Raw genomic sequence first — 25467 nt, 5'->3', positions numbered from 1 at the left:
ATAAGAGCTATCATGCCATTGCGTTGTTGGATGCGTCAACATGCCCCGCCTCATCATGCGTAAGGGATGATGATGATGATGCCAAAATGTCGATTTCGGGCTTGAAAATGTGCGCTTTAAAATATGTTTCTGATTCGTGCCCGCCTTACTCCATATGCGGGTTCCAACCATGAAGCAAGGGATGATTGCATCAGAATGTGACGGGAAAACGTCAATGATGCCACTTGAGCGTCGTGAGAAAGCAGCTGATGACAGTCGGAGGAAAGGGATAAGGCTCCTAGGGGAGGATCGTGCTCAGCATGCTCCTGCAGCTAATTAGTCTCCGGGTTGGTCGCCACGGCTGTAGGACCAGGAAACAACGCAACATGATGGGTGTAGGCTTTGGCAACTGCTCGATTGCTACGCCATCATCCAGCCGTAACACAAACCAGTTCTAACAAGCAATAATAACACAAGAAATGTGTCAAACAAAGAACCTCAACAAATGCAATGAACAAAAGCACTCCCCGCCCCTGACCCCACCATCTATTTATCGCAAAGGAAGCGTCTATGCTGCCATTAGCTAGCGCACCACCAGCCACTGCCACACATCTGCAGCATTGTCTTGTCCAACCATGAGAGCTGAGGAGGATGATTGGCCATTGTCTCCCGCAGGAGGTAGTGGCGGATTCAGGCTCCGTGCCAGCGGCAGATTCAGGCTCCTAGGCAGTTACCATGGAGGGAGGAGGGGGTCTGAGAACATAGGATCCTCCACTATTTTAGGGGGTAAACATAATGTTCCCGAGTTGACGTGAGCTCCATTGCCAAGGGAGTACATGCATGTAAGCGTGCACATCGTCAAACTGCAGTTTCACGATGTGCATGGAAAATAGTTGGCTTGGCATATAACTCTGTTCCGTTTTCATGATGAACGTTCGAAATGATGTTGAAGAGGTCTTATGTTGCGGCTGTTCAACCATGTTGATATAGCAATACTGTTCTTAATTACATTTAAAATTGTTGAGTGCTAGCTTTGCGGCAGGTACAGACGAGTATATTTGTTGAGTACTAGCCTTGCGGCAGCTACAGACGAGTATGTTCCTCCCTCCTCCTCCTCTCTGTGCCTCCCTTCCTCTCTGTGCCCCCCTTCCTCTCTGTGCCCTGTGCCTCTCCCCCCTTCCTCTCTGCGGCCCTTCTCCTCTCTGCGGCCCTCCTCCTCTCTGCGGCCCCCCTCCTCTCTATACCCTGTGCCCCACCCCCCCCCTGGACACGTCCACCTCCAGGTCCACCTCGTATTCTGGGGTGACGCCAAACCGGGACGTCTCGGGGTCGAACCGCAGGCCGCATTGCCGGGCTGCAATGCGACCGCCCAGCCAAATCACCCGCTCTTTACGCTCATCAAGCATGCTGGGCTGTTCAAAGTATTTGTCGTCATCGTCGATCCTCTCACCGACATCGAACCAGCGTTTCGGGAAATAAGTCTCCCCCCATGGGAAGCCTCTCATGGCCCAATCGTCAGGTAGCGGTTTCCTCTGTCTTGAGGAAGCCGCAGGGCCCTTCTTCTCCGTCTCCACGTCCTTGCCCTCGTCCCACCCATACCAGGGGAACTCTTCACTTTGCACAAGTTTCGTGAGGGTTGTGGCCTGCGACACGCTCGGCAACGCCGAGGTCGAGGCCGATGAACCGTTCAATAACGTATTGAGAGCCGCTGCCGTCAATTTCCATGGGAAGTGGGGTGCGAAATAGGCCATGCCATCCGGGCAGAACGTCAGGTGATGAACAAAGACAAGGGTGGTATGCAGGAAAGGGAGTGTATTGTTGTCTGCGAAGCGGCGGCAAACAATGTCGTAGGTGCTGACGAAGAGGCGGAGAGCTTGCGGGTGGCGACTGCTCAGCATTCTTTTGACCCCCTTGGTGTATTCCGAGGCAGCGGCCGCCGAGGTGGTGGGCGCGCAGGATGGCTGGTCACAGCCTCCGGCTGCAGTGCCAGTTGCCATCCTGGAGGTCTTGGTATCCTCTGCCGAAGTTTCAGAGTTCGGAGGCGGGGTATGGTCCTGGCGTTGTGTTTCTGTGCCGCTGGGGCGGGCCGGGGATCGCGCAAAGGCCAGCAACGACGCGGCGATGGGGTTGGTCTCATCGCCATAGCCACAGACAGCACATATATTGGCGAGGCTGGTTTGGTACCTGGTCACAAAGTGTTAGGGTGGTTGCAGTTTCATGACATGGGCCGTGAGGCCCCAACTTACGCTGCTTCGAGCCATCGGCGAGAGGAGCGGGCAATGTGGTTGTCGAGGCTTCGGAAGAATGTCTCCAGGACGCCGTCGAGCTCCTCTGTCTGTTTTCCGCTGAACAGAATTCCATGAGCTTTGACGAAGTTGAGGATCGTGGGCGACAGCTTGCTTTGCTGCGGATTCGGCGTGCGCGACATGATGGGCTCAAACAGCGTCATGATGCTCTCTCGCGCCGACAAGAAAGGAATCTCTACGCACAGCGATTTGGTGTAGTAGAAGAGCTGCTGCACCGAATTGGGCCGGGCGAGAATGCCGAGATGATGGTACAAACGCCCCGTGGTTGGCGACCCATCCGATGCGCGCGAGTACCAGCTCCGTGCGACAGATGCCCAGTGCTCACGGTCCCGAATGTCCTCGTCTTCAATCGCCATGCGATAGCGCCCAAGATCGCCAAGGCATTCTATCCAAGTGTCCTCAAAGGCCGGTACTGTCTCGAGGAGAAGCGCCATCATCGAATAGGCCATGTAGATGAAAGTGAGCATATGGTCAAGGCTGCCCGGGAGGTTGTGTCGGAGCAGTTCGAGGAAGCTATGAATTCCGTGGCGCCACATGCGAGCCGGCATGGCGTATTTAGCAGCCAATCTCCTGAGCGCTAGGCTTGCGGACGGGTGCTGGGACGCCAGGAAGAAGTCGTGATGTTCATGCAGGAGAGTCCGGTGGAGGGCGATTAATGCGTGCCACTGATCTTTGTTGAGTTTGGCAGCACCGTCGCCCATCGAGGATGTCTGCGCGTTTACGACCTCGATGCATTTAGATTCGACCATAACCAGACCGGCATATATCCCCTTTACTTCGGCGACAAGCTGATCATGGGAGATGGGGCGAGTATCGGGCTCCTTGATAAGTTTTATGTCGGAAGGTTGGGTGTTATGGTTAGGATCCCACAACTGGCCTTTCTTCTGTCCGAGACCCCGCCTATCAAACTCGGCCCGAACGTCGTCGCCTTCGGAAGGTCCGGTTCTGGGCCTCTTCGATGAGGCTTCGACCGGGGGCGACTCCCGCTTGACGCTTCCGGTCGGGGACGGCGGACCGGCCGGCTTCTGCTCATCCTTGTTGATGGGTACGCAATGCGTTGTAAAATCTTGCCTAGAACTTGGATTGCATTGTCAGCTGCAAAACGCCCTAAAACAGGTAGAATGCGCACCAACGCAGCACAACATGAAGACAACGAAAATCCACAAAGCCGGTCGTTCGATAACGAACCTGTTGTAGACCGACGCCTGGAGAGCTTGCTGCCACTTCGCCAGCACAACGTCGGTCCCCGCCAGCCTCAAGCCTTTGGCGGGGAGCAGGTCGTTATGGTAACGGGCAAAGTGGTTCTCAAACTCGACAGGAACGGTATCGGGGCTGTGGCCTTCATTGAGACGAAAATTGAAAATGGGGCGGTTGCATTCAGGACAGCGAAACTGTCTCTTCGAGGCCTGGCGCAAATGTTCATACCATTTCTTGTCCAGTTCCATTGTAAGCGATCAAAAAAGCCGCAGATGAGGCTGCAAGAGAGGGTCGTTTTCCAGCGAGTGTGAAATCACTCAGCCAAGTCACGGTTGTGGAAAGTATTAGGTATGCCGTAAAATGTCTGCACCGGCGAGGCTTGGCAAGCGTTGAGATGAACGTTCCAGGTTTTTCAGAATTGTTTTAAGAAATTTGTCAAAAAAAAGAGCGTGTATATTTAGGGATCATGTCGTGAACATCTTGAACTGGTGCATACAGTCCAGACTTCAAACCTGGGGGTGCATTTGGGTACGTTTATATAAAGATGCCCATTGGGGCACGTTGGTCGTCATGCACTGGGTACGGGCCGCGTGGTCCGCCCAACTCCCTGGTCACGCGGCGCTGGTTCGCGCACCACACGTTGAGCCTCACCGAAACGAGGTCTTCCATCCCCCCAATGCCCTCACCCACGTCTATCCAAGCTGCTTCCGCAGAAAGCATAGAGTGATTTGTGCTCTCCCTTACTTGGATTTCGAAATCATCAAGACTTGGATAAGCTCCAGCATCTCTGCGACCGCAAACGTTCCTTTATTGCGGAGGGTTTGCCAATATGCTGTGTTGTCAAACTGGCAAGCGGTACCTGATCCCAGGCCTCAGCAATCGTGATCAGAGGCCCCGAGCCCGCAAGGTTTTCGACTTCCAGAGGTATAAGTCGTGCAAGGAATGCTCGTAGTATGAAAAAAGTAAAGTACAAGCATGCCATTTCCGAACCACCGCGTTAACACAAGGCTTGCAGTTATGGCCGGGATTTATCTACCGGGCAGTAATTGCGTCTGACCGAAACCTACATGTCGGGATCTTATCCATGTCCAGCCGGTCAGCCCCCGGTCCTCAACGCCTATGCCAAAAGGGACATGCTGCACAGAGCCGGACTATATTTACGTGATCTCCCGACAGCTCCTGATCCATTTTACTCTACAGGTCCGCGGCCAAGGCTCAGGCGCGGCGTGAAACTTGCGATGCAGCTATAAGGTGCTAAAGATCCGAGAATAGCCCACCAAAGTCTCTAACAAAGCGGGCAAAGACATCAAGGTACCTTCCGAGTGCCAGCCGGGCTGACGAGCAACCACAACCAATCCATTCATCTTCATCTCCGAAGACTTTCTGCCATGAACGTAGTCCTCATCGACTTTTCCAATTGCCACTGCGCTTCTTGCAAAGCGCCTCCCGGCAGAGCACGACTTGAACTACCGCCACCCAAAATCCAGTGCCAACCGGACAGAAGGACATGCCTGCCGCCATGTCAGGAAACCTTGTGCACCAATCAATACCTTGGAGTTCCCTGAATCTAACGCACCCAGGTAGGGGGTGCGGCAGCCATCAGCCCTGGTTCCCAGCCGTGATCTCCGGATCAAACGAAAAAGGCGGAGTATCGTTCTTCGACCTTGCCTGTTCAATCTCCTGTCGAGGCAGCATGATTCCCTCCCCCAGGTAATTATGAAATGCAGGCGGTCTAAACGTCCAGCATTCCTATGTTGAAAGAGCTTCGTACGTAGACAGAGACCTAATCTGGTCGGATGATGTACCCTATCCCTGTGTCCAGGCCGGGATAACAGCCGAGGCTTTCCAGGAAAAAAACGGAATGGCCCTTTACGCTGGTCTACTGTGATAGGCTGATTCCAGCGAATCTCGACAGCAGAATGCACTGTTCGCCGACCCTGAGGTGAGTAACTGGGGGCCCCTTGCTCACCGCTCTTACGTTGGAATCAGAGGGTCGTTAGGAATCTAGATGGCCCAAACCCTAATCGGCTTGATTTGAGCTGGCTTCGCCGAAGTGGGACCCGACTGAACCCTGGAAGAATGTCCTTTTGCGTATCCAGTAATTATACAGCGTGGCAAGGAACACCGGAAGCAAGCCCGAAGCATATCGGGCCTTCAGTGCTCCCCAGTGTGCTTACACTAGGTGGTATTGACCCCGGCACGTTATAATTTTGTTGGGAAGCGATCTTCCCCTGCCAGAGGACTCTGGCCTATCAACTAGCAATAGACCTTAGTGACGGGATAGCCGGAAGCTTCGGTGAATGGCCTGCCTTTGGTAGGTATCCAAGCGTCCCATGTTGGAAATGCCGATCAAGTCAACGAACGACACATTGACGGGGCACTTTGGGTTATCTTGGTGAAGATTATCTGGACTGTAACGTAAGGTTGCTTGAACCTGATTCTGCAGGTCTGCCTTATCCCGCCCAGCCCATTCTCTTCATTCCTCATTGACGGGCAAAAGAAGGCAATAAATTATACACACCTTGAACCGTGCCAGCGAAGCATGCAGCCTTACCAGCCTACGTTCAATAGTATACGTACTGAAGCTTGCCAAGTTGGTGCCTCCCTGAGCGGTGTGCACCCTGGCTCTACTAACTAGGTGAGATCTGACAAGCAGAAACGCATTTTGCCTTTTTGGCTGCCTTCTGTACTGGGTTGTGACAAGGGGGTCTGGTAGCAAGTTGCCTATCCGTATGTACAGGTAATGTGAGGGAGAAGCTGGTCGTATGGATGTCTTAAAATAGACGGCCATGCCTAACGGAATGTTCCACCTCATGGTATGGAGGACGGAGAAGACCAAGGCAAACTGATTGGGCCTACTGTGGACTTTGTTCCAGCTGCCTTGTGGCCTGCATTCGGTGAAATGAGACTCTGTGTGAAACATGTTGAATCAAATTAGATGTTCTACATTCAACGTCCACTCGGTGACTCGTGGCGTTCATACGTAATTCTCGGCGGAAATACCATAGATGTGACACTCATTGCCAATCGAAAATGGCTAACTATGCAAGCCTTATTGTGAACGTAACGGCGTACAAAGGATTGCAGCAGATGATGCTGAAAACGCCAATCGAGGCGAAATTCATATGGGCTGCTGTCGGGTCGTGGAACGCGCAATTCCGAGCTTGATCTCACGGTGCTTTGAGGCTTTGTGCAGTCGGAGATAGGAACCCAATTACCACAAATTTTTGGTGTTACAACACCCACTGACCAGCACTGCTACAGGATGGCTGTCAGAACATCAAAAGCATACATGTCTAAGGCTGGGAGGGCAGTTGCCTTGTGTTACCAGTGTTTGGAACTTCCCTCCACTGTTGTTACGATGCTGGTGTGATCCGTGTGTTGGATTCTCAGGGGGCGTAGCATTGCCCAGGTACCGTAGTCCACGAAGAGATTCTATTAAGGAGCCAATATGCAAGATGGTCCCTGGCGCTGATCTGTAACTGAGAAGAATAGCCCAAAGTTGTAGCTTTTGCGGGATATTCTCTGTGCGATGGGTTTATCGGTCATTCTCCGTCAGAGCACACAGTTCCCGTTGGGATCAGAGACCAGATCATCAATACAGGACAAGAATGCTGTTTGCTAAAGCGTCCTCCAACATCGTCCTGACGCCGCCTTGACTTACTACATTTCAGACATCGACTGAAGTAGAGACCAAATTGGTAGCCAAGCAACAGAACGCGGGACGTTATTACCGAGGTGATTAATTTGGATCAATGATTTTGCGTAACAGGGACTTTGATCCAAGTTACATCCAAAAGTATACTTTATACATACTTACATCTTGGTGGGTATCGCTGAGCGTTGTGCTCTGTTCCATCTTTATTGGCAGTCAGTGGTGACATGTGCCGGTCATCCACAGAATCCTGCCGAGAGACAGATATAATCTCTGCTCAAATTCTCCTTCTGACATTGTCGGAAAGTCTCACTGAGGTTGAAAAAGTTGCTGAACTCATCCAATATAGCCACTTAGGATCTTGCTCGGAAGTTGCCGCTCTTGAGATGACGCACAAAATGGGTTGACCGAGGTCAAGAGGCAAGACAAGGTGGAACGGCCACCTTGACCTGGGAGCAGACTTACCTGACTTTTGATTATAATCTGGCAAGACATGACTAGATATGCACCGAGAACATTGCGCAACATAAGGCAGCTGATTACAGACTTTGAGAACTCCAAGCCTCTAAGCTGACAGGGCGGAACCCTTGCTGACTTGAACTAACTCCATGGCTTCATGAAAAGGCCAACCTCGAGTGAAGGTCTGACACAGAATAATATGAACTTTAGTTCTCTGGCAGAAGGAAAACAGAGAACAGAGCTTCCTTCGGCAAGGCCCAACCTTCAGAAGTTAAGAGACAGGTTCACCTTGGCACAATTGATTCACCTTAGTACTCTTCACTTTATCGCTGGTTTTTGCCTTTTCAGCGTTATCAACTCACCTTGGAGTTCGGCTGTCCCACCAGAGAGAATAAATGACTTCATTCTGGTAGGGTCCGAACTCGATGTGGGACTGATCGTTGAGAGGGGGATGTCTCCTTTCGGCTGGTCCTGGGGGACTTTATCTTCCAGAGGTCAGGAGAGGGATCCTCGTCAAACTCTCCCCTACTATATCTTGCTGTCTTCTGGCCTCTGAATTCCCAAAATGACACATTCTGATACTCTCGTATAAGGATAGCTTCCTGTAGAGGAGAGGATGATTCACCATAGAATATTAGTGCTGAGTTAGTGATGTCGTGCACGCAAGCCAATGTGGGTAGTTGAGGATGCCGAAGATGGAAAGGGGCCAGGGTCCCACTGTCTTCAGTCACGTTCAAAGGGCGGGCAGTCCCGTCCTGTCCTCACAAAGTGGGGATACCCTTATCGGCTGCTTTAACTATCGGCTAACATGTCATGTTTAAACCCTAACCCTGCGCCTGATCGTTTGTGATTACGCCTCTCATCGCTTACCCATCTTGCAACCTTTTGAGCACGACATATTGATTCAACAACGAAGCAAATGACTTGAAGGCCTGGAATGGTGTCTCAGAGGAGACGTCTAATACCATAAGGCATGGGGAAAACACATTCCACAAGCCCTCAATCAAACATCGAAACGACAGCGAATGCGCTGGGCCGGGCGCCGGACATGTCAAAAACTTATCCCCTGAACAGAGTCAACAAGGAGAAATGACGTAGTCCGAACCGAAAATTGAACCAAACGACGATGTTGGAATCTTAGAGATGAATAATACAAGTGGGTGGAACAACCCAATGATGCACAGAGTCCCCCTTTGGAATTTCAGTACCTCAAACGATACTATCATCACAAGCTTCCCAAGCATGTGGGTCGGCCAGGCAGATTTCAACCTTAGTCTTGATCGGGGAACTTCAGCATAACAACAACAACCGATCTCTCATCGAATGCATAAGACGGGGCGGGGTGAGATGAGGGGATTGAAAGCGCAGGCAGAGGCCCGATGATGACCATGGATGAGTTTGAACGAGGTTAGAGAGTGCGTAAGGCACAGGTTGGATAGATATCGTACCAGAATACTAGGGAGAGTCGAGGGATATTCATGAAGATACCTCTTTCACCATGACCACGTTATGAAGCAGCAATAATATGGTAATCAGATAGGTACCTCTTACATGATGCTCTGACACGATGTTTCACCCGAAGTCAACGGTGACATAATATCTAGCCATGTGTTGCAGTAGCAGGTATATATGGTGCACTAGCTGATGGCAGCATCAGCGGATCCGTTTTTGCTGTCACACCATGCCTGATGAGTAGGCGGACCATTTCGTGCCAGCAACGAGGATGCAATACGAGAAGAAAACAACCTTTCCTGTTGATCCGTCGGCTGCATGTGCTATAATGGGAACAGATTTCTCATGGAAGAATCTCTTATGGATCATTATGTTATGGGGGCGGAAGGTGAGGCGATGCTCGCTCCCCATCTCAGTCCACCCAACTATGCCCAAGCCGTTTGGTAGAGTTCTATACAACCTCATGCTGACTGTCGTCTTAGGTCGCTACGTAGTCCATGCGATAGTCAGCATCTAGCGGTGGCTTGGGTTCTTCCACGTTACTACCTTTGCTAGAGGTACGGAATGGCCCATGTAGGATAGGCAACGTCCCATTCAGCCAAAAGAACCGTGCATATTGAAACCTCGAGCGTCACACGCGGTGCTGCATGCTGACAGCCGCTAGCCCGTCGTGCGTCTTGCATTCCTTTAGCCCCCCAAAATTGTTGGCCATGCTCCTTAGCGATCACGGCAGGCACTCCGAATATCACGCTCCATACTAGCAGCAGCAGCGCCCTAGGAGCATATACATGGGATTGCAAACTAGGATGAGATCGTGTTGGGTTGCGACGGATCAATCAGCACGCTGTTGCCCCTAGCACAACGTTGATTACTGTCGTGTTGGGGGCTGGGGGCCATCTCAAGACTCCCATAGACGGGAGGACTGCAATGGAAGGCGGAGTACTTAGAGACGAGAAGAACCCGGCGGAAAGTGCTGTAATATCTTTTGTCCTCACTACCTTACCATACTCGATTGCCTTCCAAAAAGATACCATCGCAATTCGCAATTTCATCATCCATCTCCTGCCATGACTCCGCTCAAGACCTACCTCCTCTCTCTTCTCTTAACCGCCAGTCCCCTCCTGGCGCACAAACGGGATCTGCTTATCCCCGAGTTCACCCAGGAGGAGATTGACTCAGGCACCGCCCTGAGCAAACTCAACCAGATCGCCGCGGCTAACGCGCACAGGCTGTTTGGTAACAACTGCAGCCCGACCACCGTCAAGATCCGACGCGAATGGCGCGCTCTCTTGAAGCCTGAGCGTCGCAAGTTCATCGAAGCGGTGAAATGCATCATGGCCAAGCCCAACACGGTCCTCTCGCAAGAGGAAGTGCCCGGCGCGAAGTCGTTGTATGATGCTCTCGTGTGTAAGGAAGCCCTGGTTACGTCAATCCCCTTCGCTCTCTTCCCCCCCTTGGAGCAAGATCCCACTGGCTAACATGTCCGGTACGGGCAAAAGGGGCCCATGCCGACCGCTCCGGTTACGTGCACCAGTCGGCCAACTTCCTTCTCTTCCACCGGTACTACCTACACACCTACGAGCGCGAGCTTGCCAGCTGCGGGTGGGACCAAGGGCTTCCCTACTGGGAATGGGGCCTGGACGTCGATGCGCCGCATCTGTCGCCCGTGTTCGACGGGTCTGACACGTCCCTCGGCAGCGATGGCATCTTCATTCCGGACCGCCCACCGACGGCTCTGGATCTCATTGGCTTTAGTAAGCCTGTTATTATCCCGCCCGGCACGGGTGGCGGGTGCGTGAAGGAAGGGCCATTCAGCGATATGGTAGTGAGGCTCGGACCGATTAATGTGCCGGCCAACGAGCCGATTCCGTCTCACCCCAAGGAAGGAAGAGAAGATAATCCTAGGTGTTTGGAGAGGGATCTTAACGCGAATCCGTTGCAGAGGTGGAACACCTATCGCAACGTGACTGAGCTGATTCTGGGACACCAGACGATTCGCGAGTTCCAAGGGACTCTGGTATGTGCGCGTGGCTATGACCACCCAACCTGACCCGAGGAGAAAATAAGCTATTGACACGCGGGATGCGTTTGAACAGGAAGGCGATCATCGCGTCACCAGGGAGCCCATGGGCGCCCATCTAGGCGGGCATGCGGGTATCGGCGGCATCGCTGTGGACCCCATGCTCTCGCCATATGATCCAGCCTTCTGGCTCACCCACAACATGCTGGAACGAGTGTATTGGATTTGGCAGCTGTTGAACTTTAAGAATCGTCAGGTGAGTGGTCATGTTGTGGCTGTCCCGAGTACTTATTCTTTTTTTTTTTTTTTTTGGGACAAGATCTGACAGATGCGCTGTTACTTAGGACCTCTGGGGCACCGGAACATATCTCAACATGCCTCCGACCGCCAACGTCACGGTGGAGGACGAGATCGATCTCTTGCCGCATAGCGGGCCTGTCAAGCTCAAGGACCTCATGAACTCGTTGAGCGGAGCGCCGCTCTGCTATGTGTATGTTTAGTAGGGTTTAAAGTTCTGTTTCTCAGAGTCCAAATGACGGAGAAGAGGGAAAAAGAACAAAATTTGGATTCAAGGCTGAGGAGCTAAACCCTCCGTCTCTATCGAATGTATTGGCTTCAACCCCTCGCACAAAACCTTCCTGTTTTTACTATACTCCCCATCTCCCCTCTGCCTCCAGAAGTAGAAGCAGTCATTGTGAGCCGTACGCTACGCTTCGTCTTCGCCCTCGAGTTTCTGCAACGGTAAACTCTTCGTCTAGGTCGCGGAAGCGTTGTAGTACCGTGGGTCTAGTGTACATGAGCGCCCTGACAGAAAGCGCACTGATTCAATGCAATTCTCACGACACCATGGGCTGGTACGGCACCTCGCGATAAAAGCAGGGTTGCGCAGCCTTGTTCTCGAGTGGTTCTCCACGGAAGTCGAGAACTTCGAGGATCCTTTGATGCAGTGGTAACTGTGCACCCTGACAGCAAATGAGCATTTGAGATTCATGTCACGAGCACGCATCATTCACAGCCACCAGCGCCAAAAGTACGTGGGGAGCAGCAGAAAGATCATAGGCCAGAAGCGCTCTGGGCCGAAAACCCGCCGGATGTCATCGTGAGAAGCTTAGTTGAACGCATTCCTTCGCCAGACAAAGTGTTTAGAAGCACCAAGTGGACGACAGTCCGCATTCGAGAATGTAAGATCCAATACCTTGCTATAACGGCAAGCGAGTATACAGATAGTTACCCCTATTAATTTAGGGGCTATTATTTATGATCACGATATATATTGACTGGCTCTTATAGAAACCAAAACGACGCTGGATTGTCATGCTTCTGGTTTTTCTTGTCTTCCTAGGAGCTATTGTTTTTGTTGTCTCTTTTTCCTGTCGATGACATCTTGTTACTAAAACTTATAGTTGTTTCAGGTTGGATGTTCCTAGGTTAGGCACTCGCATGGGTTCCTCTCCTGTCGTTTGATACACTTTTACCTAAGCATCAAGATGGTGAAGCCTTTTACTACTGAGATAGTCTCAATGAACTGTGTGGTCGTTGGCCTCACGGACAGCATCACATAAGGTTTTGCACATGCAGAGCTGGGCTTGCCATTTCATTCAGCAATGCAAAGACCTGCAGTCTTCCAGACTCGTGCGCAGGGTGGCCAAAGCAGCAGCCGAGGTATGCCGGTAGGGGGCGACATAGACAGCACAGCAAGCGACTGTCCCAACCACAGACTTCCGCAGAAGCATACCGTGGTAGTGATCTCGGTCACCGCCACCTTGCACCTCTCAGATTCGTTATAGATTGTTGATTTTCCTCATCCACCTCCTCGACGGATGTGAACTTCAGGGGCAGTATTTACCATCCTAATCCACCGTGCAGTAACCCATCAACCCTGTTTCCCAGCAACCATAAAACCGACGGAAACCCTAACGCCAAAACGAGCACTGCTCCACCCACCACCGGCGACCCGGCAAGATCCACAAGACAACCAGACAAGACACAATTCAGCCGACAAAGCGGAAGTCGCTCCGCGAGGACCCTCGGATCTTTCGGTACCTAACGAGAGCAAGCGACCCCGTCATACAACCACCAGCGAAACATCCCTTATGGCGCAATTGGCTAGCGCGTCTGACTGTTAATCAGGAGGTTGAAAGTTCGAGCCTTTCTAAGGGAGATTTTCTCAGGTTTCTGATGCGAAGTATAATCATTCGCATCATTCTCTTTTTTTCTCGTAATACAAGTTAATTTGATTTTTTCTTGACTCAAAAAATAGTTTAGTACCCAACTCCTTTCCTTCTCGCCGTTAAACTTGGTCTCGAAAAATTGTGTTGCCCTTCGCTGGCTCCTCTCATTTGGCAGAGGAGAGTGGAGTGCCCTGGGGGTCAATGCTGGCCGGGCCAACTGTCAATGACAGAAACCCCGACCCCCTATCACCGAAAGTGAGAGCATGGGAGAGCAACAAGAACAACATACAACACGATCACGTCGTTTGTGACGGGATATCGAAATTGTATCACCAGGCTGCGCCGCACCGTGGAGATTATACTCGTGGGGCCACTTGAGACCGGGTCACAAAACGCATTCGCCGACATCCTAAGAACGCCGAATCCCCTCCTCCTCCTCCTCGCTGCTTACTACACCACACCCTCGGCCGGTCTGAGGCCTTTCTTCGTTTCACGTGGCCCCAGAGCGTCAGGTTCAAGACTGTGAGACAGAGTGGAATTTGGCTTGGGTGGCGACGAAGGCATCCTGAACTTGGACGTCCAGTGCGAAAAGAAAGAAATTCTCAAACTTCGTGGGCTGTAAGAGTATTAAAGGGGACCAGAGCCGAGGGAGTGGGAAGAAATACGACCCGAAAACTCCGCCTTCAAAGGCTACCGGCTTGATCCAGCTTCCTTCCAATTCCCTCACACCTGAGGGAGGGAAGGTTGGAGTTTCCCGACACTAGCGCAATCCTCACGATCACGCTTCCCCTAGGGCGCGCACAACTTCTCCAATCCACCAGTAATTTGTGCCTTACTCAGCTTTCTCCCTGGGATCGTCATCCCTTCCATCTTGAAGGCTACTTCATGCCACCCGCGGCGTCCAGAGACTCGCCATTCTATATTTGCCTCTGCGCCGCGAATGAGCGTCATCGCGATGCATCCGGGTTCGAAACACTAAGATCTGTCGCCAGCGTGCAAACTCCTCGAATACGCCGAGCCAACATCACCACCGCCACGAATCCCGCAACTCCTTCCCGAAACAACCAATCTCCTCTCTATTTCCTACCCACAGGTCCCAAGAAAGATGTTTGGCAACATCCCCAGCGCTATCCAACCCCCAGCTCTGCCCGAGGGCGCCACCACCCTGCCCTGGGACGAGAAGGTCACCCCGCTGCTCCTCATCCACGACGGCGGCGGCACGACCTTTTCGTACTACTGCCTCGGCGACCTTGGCCGGCTGGTCTACGGCATCGCAAACCCGCGATACCACTCCGGCGTTGCTTGGGAAGGGGGGATCCCCGAGATGGCTCGCCATTACATCGACATGCTCAAGATGGGGTTGCCGCGCAGCGGCGGTACGAAAAAGGTCATTCTGGGCGGATGGTCGCTAGGGGGGATGATCGCCCTCGAGATGGCCCGGCAGCTGGCCGCCAACGAGAACGCAGGCCTGAGCGTGGTTGGCGTTGCCATGATCGACACGCCCTGCCCCTTCGCGCCTCTTCCGGCCCCGGCACCCCGCGTTGTTCAGCACGTTGTGGAGTGGAGCCCGCTCACTCGCGAGGACACCAAGAGGAAGGTTCAGCGGTGTTTCGCCGAGGGGCTGCGGATGCTGGGCCAGTGGACGCTGCCAGAGTGGGCGGATGCGGCTCAGCAGGACGGCGCGTGCGAGAAGGAGGGGCCGCACCCGCCGCCCGTGGTCCTGCTCCGGGCGACTGGGATGGTTCCTGTCGTTGAGCCGGGCGTTGCGCGGATCGACATCCACCGGTCCGATCCCCAGCTTGGCTGGGGGCAGTACCGGAAGCAGCTAGTCCGGAAGGTGATTGATATACCGGGAAACCACTACAACCTCTTCAACATGGTGGATAACTTGGAGGTGGTGACGAGCGCCATCCGGCAAGCGTGCGCCGAGCTCGAGGCTCTCGCCGCCATGTAGGGGTTTATGTAGGCGAAAGGCATAAGGGAACTTGTTGTGAAAGGGTTTGGGTAATGGTATGTCGGAGTGAAGAGAGGCCGTGCCGGGAGGGAGCTGTGCAGGGTGCTTCGAGATTGGGTGGCCTACCCAACGCTCCAACGAGCTTAGGACGATTAACTAGAGACAGAGGCTGGTCTCAAGAGATACGCTCCAAGATTCCATATATCGATGATCAAGTTCATGCGAACGTTTCTGTGGCTCTTTGTAAACACCAAAAACAGGGTTATCAACGGTCCGTTGCGCTATGACATGGCTCACCGCTCGAAATGACGCGGTTAGGTACCTACCTAGGTACTTTTCGGAGACACGACAGTCAATGTCTCCCTAACACCCCTTGCCGCTCCACGACGCTGTATCGCAATTCCCAGAGAAAAGAGAAAAGGATCGCCAGCCAAAAATGGCAAGTAAACAGAAGAAGCAGATCGGGAGAAATACACACGATACACAATGCATCTGTAGAGACACGTCCCATACAAACATAGACACGCCTTCAGCTCAACAACACGAAAGAGAAAGCAATCTGACATTGAACGGGCGTCTCAGCAACGAGGAAGAAGTATATATATATATAGCTACTATGAACTACCCTTCATTCATGCCCCTGGACTAGCATCAACGGAAGAAGGGAGGTGCGCCGTAAACAGAACCCAACATGAACAATTCAGCCTCCCAGCCCTCCTCTAATCCCCGGTCCCCAACGGTCCAGTCAACCCTCCCAACCATACACATATCATGGATCTGCCGCCCCCTTCCAGAAGCCAACCTTTGCAAAACAAGAACTCGAGGATCCAGAACCAGAGGGGAAAAAAAATAAAGAACCTCAAACAAAACTCAACAGCGCTTCCATTCCATCCGCTGCGAAAGACAACCCACCAACCCCCAGGCACCTCCCCCTTCTAGGCCGTTGCATCCAAGGCAGCTAGTCGAATGGAGGAGCGGACGGCCAAAGAATGAAGGTAATGAAGAAGAAGAAGAAAAAGGAAAAAAAAAGGAATGGACCCTGGTGGTATCATGAGCGCAACTGAAGCCAGACACAAGACGTGCATAGATAGATATCTCGCCACCACCCCTCCCTCCCCCGCCTTACTTTGTTTCCGTACCCAAATAACAAAACAGCATCCGCAGCAGCTCATCATATCGTGAGGAGAGAACAAAGACGAAGAAAAAAAAAGCTCTCATAATCATCACAACCACAACGACAACAACAACAACAACAACAGCAGCAGCAGCAGCAGCATCACCGGCCGTTCGACTCGGGCGTTGTGGAGCGCAGCTTCTTGGTCGACTTGGCCGTGCCGATGTGGGTGTTGTGGACCTGAAAGACACGCCCGGGGTTAGCATGAGCCGCCCGGCAGCATTATCGCGTTGAAGATGGGGGAAGAGGAAAGAATACGAGACGAAAGCTACGACGTACCTTTGTTGCAAACCTCAAGCTCGTAATCGTCTCCTTCAGGTGCGCCTCGAGCGGGCTGACCATGACAAACATGAGCGTCTTGGAGTTGCCGCCCAGCGAGTACTGCAGCAGGTGGGTGAGCTTGGAGTTGCGGTACGGGACGTGGCCGGACCCGCGCCCGAGCGCCTCGATGACGTCGCCCAGGCACGCGAGCGACTTGTTGATGTTTTGCGTCTCGCGCATCCGGTCGCCCTCGGCCTGGGAGTGCTTGAGCCGCTCCGAGCCCGCCAGGTCGACCAGGTTGAGGGTGCCCTCGCACCGCTCGTGCGTCGCGCTGTTCTCGCCCGTGATGCGCAGCATGAAGACCGAGTGCGACCGCGACGAGCGCTCGTTGGCCTTGGTGGCGGCCACGCTGCGGTTGTTTTGCGCCTGGCGCAGCATCTGCTCCACCTTGTCCGGCGAGTCGAGCGCGACCGTCTTGCAGTTGACGATGGTGGTCTGCTTGCGCTGGTCGTCGTGGCGGATCTCGAGGCGGGGCTGCTTTCCGGGGCCGGGGGGCGTCAGGAGGTCGTGGAGCTCCTCGTTGTAGACCTCGACGAAGCTGCCCTCCATGGTGTAGGACCACGACTTCTCGCGGAGCTTGGTGATGGTGTCGTAGATCATGTGGGTGGCGCGGGGGATCATGCCGTCGGGGGAGGACATGGTGTAGGTCTTGCCGGAGCCGGTCTGGCCGTAGCAGAAGATGCAGACGTTGTAGCCGTCGAGGGCCGACTGGACGAGCTGCGAGATCTCGCCAAACACCTCCTCGTTGGTGACGGACGGGTCGAAGACGCGGTCGAACTCGAACGGCAGGACGCGGCGGGTCACGGCGCCCAGGCTGTTCTTCTCCTCGGGGCCCGTCACGTCGATCTGGGACGACGTCTTGTGATCCGGGAACGCGATCTTGGCGCCCTCGCCCTCGGCCGGGTCCAGGATCGGGCGCACGCGGCACATAACGCGGATGTTGCCCTTGAGCTCCTGGTACTTGTTGAAGAGCACGCGCCTCTCCGTCTCCTCCTTGATGAGCTTCTGCCGGGCCTCGTCGGCCACGCGCAGCGCCTCCTGCAGCCGGGCCTCCATGGCGGCGAACGAGTCGGACTGCTGCTTGCTGTCGGATTCGAGGAACTCGATCTTGGCCTGGAGCGAGCGGACGCGGTCCTCGAGCACCATGTTGTTGGTCGACATCTCGGTCATTTGGTTCTGCAGGGTCTTCTTGAGGGTCTGCTCCCGGTCCAGGTCCAGCTGGAGCTCCTCGATCTGGGCGCGCATCTCCTGGACCTCGCGGCTCTTCTTGGTGAGCTCCAGGCTCAAGTCCTGCTGCTCGGCCCCAAGCCTGGTCCTCAGCTCCCCAAGCTCCCTGGCCTTCTGCGCCTGTTCGTCCGCGAGCTCGGCCCGGTGCCGCCTCTCGATCGCCTCGATCGTCTCTCGGTGTTCCCTCGTCAGCTGGTCGATCCGGCTTTGGAGCTCGCGCTGGACCTTCTCGACCTCGTGCCTCAGCTCACGCTCCTTGTCCTCGAGCTGGTACTTGTGCTTCATCCGCTCGGCCTCCATCTCGAGGGACATGCGGTGCTTGTCCTGCTGCAGGGAGCTGATCTCGTCGCGCTGCGAGTCGAGCTGGTGCCTGAGCTCGTCCATCTGATCCTCCAACTGCTGCTTCTTTTGCTCGAGATCGTTCGCTGCGGGGGTCGGTCAGTGTCGATCCAATCTCACAAGCATCGGGCCGCCAGCGACGCGTACCTCGGCTCTTGGCGATATCGATGGCTTCCTCGAGGGCTTTCCTGTCGGTCATGGTGCCTTCGAAGGCCTCCTTCATGACCTTGAACTGCGACTCGAACTCGCTGAGGCGGCCGTCAACGTCCCAACCTGTGAAGTTTGTAAGAGTGGAGTCCTTGGTAAGAAACAGCCGCCTGGCAGCAGAACAGGATGTCTTGGACGAGAGGTCCTTGGTGACGGTGCCGATGCCCTTCTTGACGGTGCCGAGCGCCTCGTAGAACTCCCTGGCTCGCGACGGCGTCTCGGGCACAGGGTCGCCGAGGTCACCGGCCTCCTCCAGAGGAGGGATGCTGCCGCCGAGCAGGGAACCCTCTGATGGGAGGTCCGACTGGGACGGCTCCGCAGAAGGCGTCTGCTCGGCGTGCGCGGGGACCACTAGTCCCGGAGTGCTGTCTTCTTGGCTGGCGGTGGGGGGGTCTTTGAGCGACAGTCCCTGGAAGCACTTGCTGAATCCTGAGAAGTCTCTGCTCGCGGGCCGCAGGGGACCAGCGGCGGGTCGTGGACGGCACGTTGCCGGCTGCAGCGCTGAAGAGAAGAAGGCTTGCTGGGAAAAGAACCGGGGTATGGCCGTACCCTTCTTCGACGGGCTGGACGGCGCCGAGTCCGGCTCCCGGGTCGCCATCGAGGTGTGGGGACGCGCGGTCGTTCGGCCCCGCGGCCGGGCGATGGTGGAGGAGGAGAAGCCCATCGAGGTTGGGGCGCGCGTCACGGCGGGGGGCTTCGCCCCGGGGCCGATGGTCTTGGAGAAGGCATGCCGTTGCGTCGTCTCGGCGTGGAGAGCCGCGATGGAAGAGCCCTTGATGGCGGTGGCAGCGGGTCGGGGCAGGCCGGCGGGCTTGTGCGGTTCGGCGGCTCGTTCGAGGAGGGTTTTCCGCTTCGCGTCAGGGTGGGAGACTGTTCGCATCTCGGTCAGCAGGCGGGGCGGGCGGCGCGATGGACAGCGATGCGGGGTAGGCGCGTACCGCTGCCCTTGTGGGTGCGCTTCTGGGGGAGGCCGGTGGGCTGGGCGCGCGCGTTGGCTTCGGAGCTGGTGATCTCGGTCAGGTAGGAGGAGGTGGTAGATGCGTGGATCTGGGGCGGCCGTAGGCCCGAGCGGAACGTCTGAAGAGGCGGGGGATTAGTATGCGCTTGCGACATGGTCGCGGGATGAACCAAGAGCCAGCTAGGGTGGGTGCGTGGTGGAGGTTTGGCGACGAGGTGATGATGGTGAACGACGACGACGATGATGACGACGACGACGTACCGGGTTCTCGGACGAGTCCATGTTGTTGTGCAGGCGCATGCGCGGCAGAAGGAAGTTGACGAGCAGGTAGGACGAAAGGAGCAGAGCTCCCGACGCATTGGGCGGCGGCGGCAACGTGGTGGGAGTAAACAGAGACGGATACCGTTGATCGGACGGGCCGCACGAGTTTGCTCGCCTCCGCAACGGGTGTAGCGCATTTTGGTGTGTTGTAGTGGTGAGCCTCCCCCGATCACCCCGGCAACCAAAGCCCAGCAACGGAGCCAATGACGGGCCGTCCATGGTGGGGCGGTGAGCCAGGGGACGAGCCCGAGACTGAGGGGATCGAGGGGTAGCAGCCTGCTTCTGCGGCGAAACCAGGAAAAGGGGCTCCAATGCTCGCGAGAATCTCAAGGGACTGAGTGGCATGGGAGGAAAAGACAAATCCCATCAGCAGAGGTTCCAGTTTTTTTCCTTTTTCCTTTTTTAGTCTGCAGCAGAAAATGGTCGAAAATGGTGGGCGATCCGGGGGTCGGACTCGGCGGGAATATCTTCCATTCAAGACTCCCCCTCCGGCGCTGCACGACTCCGCTTTCTGGCCGGGCTCTACCAAATCAGAGCGCCTCCTACGTATCATACGAGCCAGTGGGGTGCATCGCCGGGCCACCCGCCCTGCGCCGGGCTCGCTCACCGCTTGCTCAGGCCACTCCGCGCCATTTCCTGCAGCCAAAAAGTGTCAAGACCGTCGCAAACCCGTGCAGCCGCGGATCCAGCCCGCTGGAGCTGGACCGAATCCACTGGCCGCCAGGGAGCCCAGGGAGCCTGCAGTCCTCCGTGGCGGAACCATCCGCTACAGCGCTGTACCGTACGTGGGCTCGTAGGACGTCGAGCCTCTTCACGTCTCATGATGATGACGTTGGTGGTGGTGGTGGTGGTGAGGAAGGAGGAGGGGGGGGGGGGGGGGGGGGATCTGGGCGGGAGAGAGGGGGTTTCCCAACACAACGCTAAGTAGATCTGGCTTGGCCCACCACGCCTTGGAAGTGGGTTGAAGGGCTCGGCTCATGTCGCGCATGACCTTTAATGAGGCACACCTCTTTCTCGTTTCTCCTCCTCTCCTCACATGTCCTCTCATGCCCCGGGAGAGCTGGTGTGCCACACACTGGTCGGATCGAACCGCAACTGCCGCTTGCTTTCTTTGTCCCTCCTGACAGATCTGATCTGCAAGTTCCCCACCTTGATTCACTCGTCCGCTACCAACCGTGTCACACGCATCCGCAGCTGGATCGAAAAGGGCGAGGGCAAGGGCGAGGGCGAGGGCGAGGGCGAGGGAGGACAAAAAAAGCGAGGCTGGAGCGCGAGGCCTGAGCCTGGGACGGAAGCTGTTTCATCAGAAGCTAGCGTAGTGCCAAAGAAAAAAGAAGTGCACCTTTTCTGGAGTCTGGGGTTGGTCGAGCTCTCTTGGAGTCTTGTCTTGGCTTGAACTTTTTTTTCGGTTGGCTTCCAGGTTACTACGCAGTATACTATAGGTTCCGGGGGTTCCAATCGAGCTTGGGGGCGGGGGTGTGGGGGAAAGGGACGGGGCGGGAAGGGGAAGAGATGACGACCCTTTGAGGAGGACAGAAGAGCGAGAGACATCAACTCCTGCTACACAGTAGGGTTAGGGTTTGGGTCAAGCAAACGCACGGGCCAGGCCGTTCACATGCCCTTGATAACTAGTTACCTCACTGACAGGAAACCAGGATGGAGCTCCATCCAAAAGTGGACAGTGAGCAACATCGATTTGTCAACATCATCCACAGCACGACTGCACGGCTGCACGACTGCACAACTGCACAACAACAACAACAACACTCCAAGTCCGCGATGCGGTGCGGACAGACGCGATAACGACAATCGGACATTTATCGACAGCAGCAAAGGGCAAAGGTCATCTAGACCTGACAGGAGAAGCATGGAGAAGTTTTCGCAGTTCCGGGATCGAGGCAAGCCATCAACTTGATCTTGTTGCAAGCTCTTTCCAAGCCAGCCCAGCCCAGCCCAGCCCACAGCTAACCAACCGCGTCTCCCCTCTCCTCTAGGCTCCGGCATCTCTCCCTTCCTGCCCGTAACCGCCGACACCTCCCTCCCCGCCAAGCTCTTCCATTTCGTCGTCTTCCTCGTCCGCGTCCCCTTGCTCGCCATCTACGCTGTCCTCTACTTCATTTTCCTCCATCACCTCCGCTTCCTCCCCCTCCTCCTCCACAAGCTGTTCCTCTGGACCCTCCTCGCCATCCCCGGGATATGGTGGGCCGACCTCCAGCTTGACGGCGTGGCCCGCGGCTCCCTCCACCGCCAGCCCCGCACCCGCATGCCCCACGCCGGCACCGTCGTCGCCGCCAACCACACCTCCCCGATCGACGCCATCTATCTCGCCGCCGTGTTCGACCCCGTCTTCGTGCTCTGCCACCCGGGCTCCCGCAAGGTCCGGCGCGTCGGCCTCCTCGCCGCCGCGCTCGCCGCCCTGTCGACCAGCCCGCAGCTCCTGACCCGCGATGAGTGGGAGCGGCGGCACGCCGGCGAGCTCACCACGCTCCGCGCCCTCCTCGCCGCCCACCCGGGCCGCATCGTCGCCTGCTTCCCCGAGGCCGGCACCACCAACGGCAAGGGCATCCTCCCGCTCAGCCCATGCCTCCTCACCGCGACCCCGCAGACGCCTGTCTTCCCTGTCAGCCTGCGCTACGCCCCCGCCGACGTGACCACCCCCGTCCCCGGCTGGAAGGCCGGCCTGGCCTTCTTCTGGCGTCTGCTCGGCCGGCCCACGCACACGGTCCGCGTGCGCATCGCCGAGGCCGTGTTCAATACCAGCGGGGCCGTGAACGGGGTCGCGTCCGAGCACGAGGCGAGCCGCGTGCTGGGAACGGAATCAGAAAGGGGCGACGACGCGCCGACGCCCGAGGAACAGGCGTTCCTGGATAAGGTTGCGGATGCGCTGGCCAGGCTGGGCAGGGTGAAGAGGGTGGGGCTGACGCTGAGGGAGAAGAAGGCCTTTGTGGCAGCTTGGAACAAGAGGAGGTGAGCCAGGGAGAAAAGGGGACGGGTTTGGAAAAGAATGGCATCTCAAAAAAGAGTTGGTTAGAGCGCCTTGGGTCATGAGAACTTGGAGGCGTTGCTGCGTTGACACTTTTGGGCATGATTACGGTAGACGTTTCGTTCGTTGGACGACGTTGCGCCCGTCATGACGTTGACAGCTCCACATCATTAAACAAAGGAAACAAATCAGCTTGTTTTTTCCCTCCTACTTGTCTGCCAGCCTGGTATCCCTTTTTTCTTTACCCACCCCTTCCGGTCCCTTCCCCTCCACAAATGCACAACAACCATGTACAATACATCGCACTCCCCGGCATCATCAGCGCCTCCTTCCTTTACCCCCCCCCCCCCCACCATGCCCTTGTCACCACCGCCTCATGCCTACCACCTACCTACCTGACACCTTCTTGGTAACAGTACCGCTTAAGCCTTGTCCGTCACGCACCCGTGGCTTGCGTCGCTCACCAGCGCGGCGTACTTCTTGAGCGTACCGCGCTTGGCCCTCGGCTCGGGAGCCTTCCACTCCTTCCGGCGGCGGGCAAGCTCCTCCTCGGGTACCTCGAGGTCCAGCACGCGCTTCTCGGCATCAATGACGATCGTGTCGCCATCCTTGATGAGGGCGATGGGGCCGCCCTCCATGGCCTCGGGCACGATGTGGCCGATCAGGAAGCCGTGGCTGCCGCCCGAGAAGCGGCCGTCCGTGATGAGCGCCACGTCCTTGCCGAGGCCGTAGCCCATGATGGCCGAGCTGGGCTTGAGCATCTCGGGCATGCCCGGGCCGCCCTTGGGGCCCTCGTAGCGGATGACGACGACCGTCTTCTCGCCCTTCTTGATCTCGCCGCGCTCGAGGGCCTCGATGAAGGCGTCCTCGTAGTCGAACACCCGGGCCTTGCCCTCGAAGCGCAGGCCCTCCTTGCCGGTGATCTTGCCCACCGAGCCGCCGGGCGCCAGCGAGCCGCGCAGGATCTGGATGTGGCCCGTCTTCTTGAGCGGGTTGCTCAGCGGGCGGATGATGGGCTGGTCGCTCGGGAAGCCGGGGAGGTCATCGACGTTCTGCTTCATGGTCTTGCCCGTGACGGTGACGCCGGAGCCGTCGATCAGGCCCTCCTTGAGCAGGAACTTGAGCAGGGCCGGGGTGCCGCCGATCTTGCACAGGTCCTCCATGACGTACTTGCCCGAGGGCTTGAGGTCGGCCAGCAGCGGGGTCTTGTCGGACACGGCCTGGAAGTCGTCGATGGTGAGCTTGATGCCGACCGAGTCGGCGATGGCGATGAGGTGCAGCACGGCGTTGGTGCTGCCGCCCAGCACGCTCACCACCACCATGGCGTTCTCAAACGCCTGGCGCGTGAGAATGTCGCTGGGGCGGATGTCCTCGCGCAAGAGGTGCTTGATGGCCTCGCCCACGCTCTCGCACTCGGCGCGCTTGCGCGGGTCCTCGGCCGGGAAGCTGCTGCTGCCGGGGAGGGTCATGCCGAGGGTCTCGATGGCCGAGGCCATGGTGTTGGCCGTGTACATGCCGCCGCAGGCGCCGCCGCCGGGGCAGGCGTGGCGGATGATGTCGAAGCGCTGCTCCTCGTTGATCTCGCCGCCGATGTACTGGCCGTACGCCTGGAAGGCGCTGACGATGTCGAGAGGCTCGCCCTTGCTGCTGCAGCCGGGCTTGATGGTGCCGCCGTAGACCATGATGCTGGGCCGGTTGACGCGGCCCATGGCGATGAGCACGCCCGGCATGTTCTTGTCGCAGCCGGGGAGCGAGACGTTGGCGTCGTACCACTGGCCCTGCATGACCGTCTCGATGCTGTCGGCAATGATCTCGCGGCTCTGCAGGCTGTAGCGCATGCCTGTCGTGCCCATGCTGATGCCGTCCGACACGCCGATGGTGTTGAAGCGCATAGGGACCAGCCCGGCCTTGGCCACGCTCTCCTTCACCACGGCCGAGAGGTTCAGCAGGTGCATGTTGCACGGGTTGCCCTCGTACCACACCGACGAGATGCCGACCTGCGGCTTGTTCATGTCCTCTTCGGTGAGGCCCGTGGCGTAGAGCATGGCCTGCGAGGCGCCCTGCGACTTGGGCTGCGTGATGGTCGCCGACACGCGGTTAAGCTGCTTCTCGTCGGCATGGCGGCGGGAGGTGTGGGAGAGGAGGCGGCTGAGCCACCAGGCAAGGAAGGGATGCGTGTTAGTCTTTGAGGCTCACGGACACGGTGCTGCGCTGGAGAGACATACAGTTGGCTCCTCGACAGAGCCCGGCTGGCGGCCATGGCCCTGGGGCCGCTGGCGCGCAAAAGTGACGAGGACAGCATCGGTAACGACGCAACAATCTTGAGCTGCGGGAGGCGGAAAGGAAGTGGAACGAGACAAGCTCCTCGACGAGAATGAGGAGGGGAAAATGATCAATCGGCCACAAGGAGCAGCGAAGCGCTTGTGCCGGGATGCGGGAATCCACGGGGACTCTTCAATTAGCCTCCCGTTGGAAACCAAGACAAAAAAAAAGAGGCCGGAGGCGATGCTGTCCCCAAAGTTTGGACAGAATTGGATGGACTTTTGGGCGAAGTCGGAGCTAAAATCTGTGACTCCATCTGAAATCCCAAGTCACAGGGACAGAGACAGGGGTCCCCGCGAGATCCCCGCAACGGGTACATCCCAAATGCAAGCTCCCCGATTGGACAGCAGGCTTGGACAAGCTTCGCCGTGACATGACTCGATGGAGACGTCGGTGGCATGTTTCTTGGTACACATCGGAGT

General features: G+C 56.3%; 6 protein-coding genes and 1 non-coding gene across 7 annotated transcripts; 4 read left to right on the top strand and 3 right to left on the bottom strand.

Moving 5' to 3' along the window:
- Positions 1-1217: 1217 nt before the first annotated feature.
- Positions 1218-3730, bottom strand: VTJ83DRAFT_3351 (uncharacterized protein; the record flags this gene model as incomplete). Its single annotated transcript, XM_071009720.1, has 3 exons — positions 1218-2163; positions 2226-3362; positions 3474-3730. The coding sequence occupies 3 exons, from the start codon at positions 3728-3730 to the stop codon at positions 1218-1220; spliced, it is 2340 nt and encodes a 779-aa protein (XP_070867229.1).
- A 6385-nt stretch (positions 3731-10115) lies between these two features.
- On the top strand, positions 10116-11568 carry VTJ83DRAFT_3350 (uncharacterized protein; the record flags this gene model as incomplete). The annotated part of the gene is made up of 5 exons (XM_071009719.1): positions 10116-10438; positions 10513-10873; positions 10991-11065; positions 11145-11324; positions 11413-11568. The coding sequence occupies 5 exons, from the start codon at positions 10116-10118 to the stop codon at positions 11566-11568; spliced, it is 1095 nt and encodes a 364-aa protein (XP_070867228.1).
- A 1587-nt stretch (positions 11569-13155) lies between these two features.
- Positions 13156-13229, top strand: VTJ83DRAFT_t75. The gene has a single exon. It is a non-coding gene; the product is annotated as a tRNA-Asn (tRNA).
- A 1115-nt stretch (positions 13230-14344) lies between these two features.
- On the top strand, positions 14345-15193 carry VTJ83DRAFT_3349 (uncharacterized protein; the record flags this gene model as incomplete). Its single annotated transcript, XM_071009717.1, has 1 exon — positions 14345-15193. The coding sequence occupies one exon, from the start codon at positions 14345-14347 to the stop codon at positions 15191-15193; it is 849 nt and encodes a 282-aa protein (XP_070867227.1).
- A 1276-nt stretch (positions 15194-16469) lies between these two features.
- On the bottom strand, positions 16470-19959 carry VTJ83DRAFT_3348 (uncharacterized protein; the record flags this gene model as incomplete). Its single annotated transcript, XM_071009716.1, has 6 exons — positions 16470-16547; positions 16647-18340; positions 18402-18527; positions 19011-19331; positions 19400-19538; positions 19681-19959. 6 exons carry the CDS (start codon positions 19957-19959, stop codon positions 16470-16472), a joined length of 2637 nt encoding a protein of 878 aa, XP_070867226.1.
- A 1396-nt stretch (positions 19960-21355) lies between these two features.
- VTJ83DRAFT_3347 (uncharacterized protein) lies at positions 21356-22711 on the top strand (the record flags this gene model as incomplete). Its single annotated transcript, XM_071009715.1, has 2 exons — positions 21356-21638; positions 21735-22711. 2 exons carry the CDS (start codon positions 21356-21358, stop codon positions 22709-22711), a joined length of 1260 nt encoding a protein of 419 aa, XP_070867225.1.
- Positions 22712-23145: 434 nt separating this feature from the next.
- Positions 23146-25025, bottom strand: VTJ83DRAFT_3346 (uncharacterized protein; the record flags this gene model as incomplete). Its single annotated transcript, XM_071009714.1, has 2 exons — positions 23146-24871; positions 24949-25025. 2 exons carry the CDS (start codon positions 25023-25025, stop codon positions 23146-23148), a joined length of 1803 nt encoding a protein of 600 aa, XP_070867224.1.
- Between the last annotated feature and the right edge of the window lie 442 nt (positions 25026-25467).

Source organism: Remersonia thermophila, chromosome 3 (genome assembly GCF_042764415.1).
Source record: "Remersonia thermophila strain ATCC 22073 chromosome 3, whole genome shotgun sequence".
In the NCBI taxonomy this organism is placed as follows: Eukaryota; Fungi; Ascomycota; class Sordariomycetes; order Sordariales; family Chaetomiaceae; genus Remersonia; species Remersonia thermophila.
Note: the sequence above shows the minus strand (reverse complement) of the source record. Positions and strands in the feature narration are given on the sequence as shown.